Genomic DNA, 2,773 nt, shown 5'->3' on the forward strand with positions numbered 1-2,773 from the left:
TTTACAGACTCGTTCCAGCCCAAGCTCTTAGATCGACACCAGAACCACTTCTTTCTTTGAGAAGCCAGACTCTCTCCAATAAACTTTTATATTTAGTTTCAAGTGTTTGTGGTGATTTTGGTCCAGTATTTGAAGGGGTTCGTTACATTAGTCTGTTTTTATTACATTAGTGGATTTTTTAAAATGTCTGATCTTTCAGTATATTTTATGCATATCATACAAACAGTTTAGTTGTTTTATGTTCTTTTTCCTTGTGAAGCACTTCGGTTGTTTTTAAATCTGCTACACAAATAAATTCAAATTGATCAATTAAAACATTACAAAACGGATATCCTGATGCATGCTCAAAAATCCAGGTAGAAAAATCTAAAAAAGTTATATCTGGTCCTCTGGACATTCAAAAAAACCAAAACTTCAAAAATTTTTTAGAATGTCCAGAGGACCAAATTTAACTTTTTTAGATTACAAAACCGAATTAACTGACATACCTGTTTTTAGTTCTGGTATTTTGAAGTTGCTTAAAACAAACAAAAAATGCAAAATATTGTAAATACTATGACTCCGTATTTTCAGTAAATGGTGAATGAATGCTTTCACCTTACCCCTTCCAGTTTTAATCTCCAACACATAATTTTAGTTTTTGAGTAAATTTGTCCTAAAGCACTTAAACTTCTGAAAAACAACATTTTGCATAGAGTCACAAATTTTCTTCACTAAAATGTAGTCTTCTTTTTTCAAATGGCAAATGAAAAAAACAACAAATTACACTATTTTAAGGCTTATTTGTTTCATAGAAGAATACTGGTATATCATTTTAACAGTGGAATTACTACACTTTGGGCAACTTAAATTAAAACATATATTTAATTATTCAGACATGTGAGTTAACGACAAACTGGTTAAAGTAAACAACATGGTGTGGAAAGCTGAGTGTGCCAAAAGCTAGGCAGTGTGTAAGTGTAGAGAACAGAGGTCTATACAGGGAGGGGGCACAAAACGAAGTTAGCAGCAGCATCAATATTGATACAAACATTTTATATTTGCAATGAAATGATTTATAAGGAGGTTCATCTTGTGACAAGAAAAGACATGCAGTATGTTAAGGACAATAACAAGCTGAAAATGTTTTTTTTTAGCTTGATGGTGCTTTTTTGTACAAACCACAGAGTGTGTAATACCTAATAGCCTTAAAAAATAAATCATCCCTGAGACCGTAGATGAGAGGGCTAAGACATCTCGGAGCTATAATAAAGGTGACATAATTAAAGTACCTGACTTTAATAAACAACGTAAAATCAATCTGTCGCACAGCATCTTCGATGAAGGGACAAAACAGCTGGAGGAGACAGAGAAGCAGCTGGAAAGAATGAAGAATCACTGTTCTGAGACCCTTCCGTGTTGACGTTTTATTCTCTCCAGATGCAGCTTTGGCCACCTTCATTATTTTAAGATAGGCGTAAACAATAATAATACTCATAACCAAGAAGTAAAACTGACTCGTAGCTGATCTCAGATAACCCTGCCATGTGTACAAGAGGAACATCTCCACAGAGCACACTCTGCCTGCAGAGTAGAATGTGCGGGGGGCTAACGCAAAGAAAATAGATATAGTAAAAATGCATGGAACAGAACTTAGGCTGTGAACAACGAGGATGAGGTGCAGGGTGGCGCGCGTGGTGCACAGTTCTGCATGCCTCAAAGGTATACAAATTGCCACGTAGCGCTCCAGGACCATTGCTGTAAGAGTGAGAGGTGTGACAAATGTGTACACAGACAAAACAATGTAGATAATAATACACAACCACATTTGTACAGGAGTAGTAAAATAGCTGAAAATGAGCAGCATATCAGTCATGATTAAGAACAGACTATCAGAAAACAGCGTAACAACAAATAAGACATAGCGAGTAACCGTGTAAAAGTACTCCTTCATGAAAAAAGTTACAATCAAAAACAGGTTTATGCAGAGAAAAACACAGACCAAAACCTGAACTAAAAGTACTTGAAAATTAACTGTTCTATCAGACGCAACCATTATTGTGCTATTATTTGCCATGTGTTGTATGGGTTTGGATGGAAACAGCAAAAAAATAAATAAAAACAGAACTATGTTAGTTTTGTCAGTGGATGAATTGTTTCTTGATAGACAGGATTGCCAGAACAGAGCATCAGTTTCTTTAGCCAAAATGCACAAGAGACTCAGTTAACCCAACCTTCTGCAGAAGCACAAGCATCAACGTGTTTACTGATTTTTCTGCAGCCATCTGAGAGAAACCTGGGTGTATTACCTTTATACAGCCACTCAAAGACAGGAGGGACACCACGTGAATGCATACTTAACACAATGTCTTACTTATTGCAAACACACTTTGAGTCTGTAGATATTAAAGTTAACACATACTAATGGGAATTTATACTATATTATCAACAAAAATATTGCCCACATTTTTTAGGATGAAATCTTGAAAGCTTTCAATCATGTCATGGCCATCCTAAAAGTTGAAGACAACTGGACTTCCTGTTTTGTTTCTTGAGGAAATGTTCCCTCTTGTCTGAAAGGCTTCTATTAAGAATAACATATTGGCATTAGTTAGAGGAAGCGTATGAGCTCCCATTGGTTCGCTGTCTGGTTTGTAGCTGGTAAAAAATCATCTTATGGTTCAGGTCAACCGATCTGAGCAAGAATGTTGTAAAAAATTCAAATGAATTCAGATTGTTGACACAAATTGGTCTTAGTTTGTGTGTATTATTGATTATTTTACTAGTTAGAAAA

At 35.4% G+C, this 2,773-nt stretch overlaps 1 protein-coding gene across 1 annotated transcript; it reads right to left on the reverse strand.

The window, feature by feature from the left end:
* Positions 1–1,132: 1,132 nt before the first annotated feature.
* LOC119410948 (odorant receptor 131-2-like) lies at positions 1,133–2,056 on the reverse strand. Its single transcript, XM_037677867.1, has one exon. It carries the CDS (start codon positions 2,054–2,056, stop codon positions 1,133–1,135), a length of 924 nt encoding a protein of 307 aa, XP_037533795.1.
* Between the last annotated feature and the right edge of the window lie 717 nt (positions 2,057–2,773).

The sequence above is a fragment of the Nematolebias whitei genome, chromosome 6, assembly GCF_014905685.2.
Source record: "Nematolebias whitei isolate Nwh7 chromosome 6, NemWhi1, whole genome shotgun sequence".
Taxonomy (NCBI): Eukaryota; Metazoa; Chordata; class Actinopteri; order Cyprinodontiformes; family Rivulidae; genus Nematolebias; species Nematolebias whitei.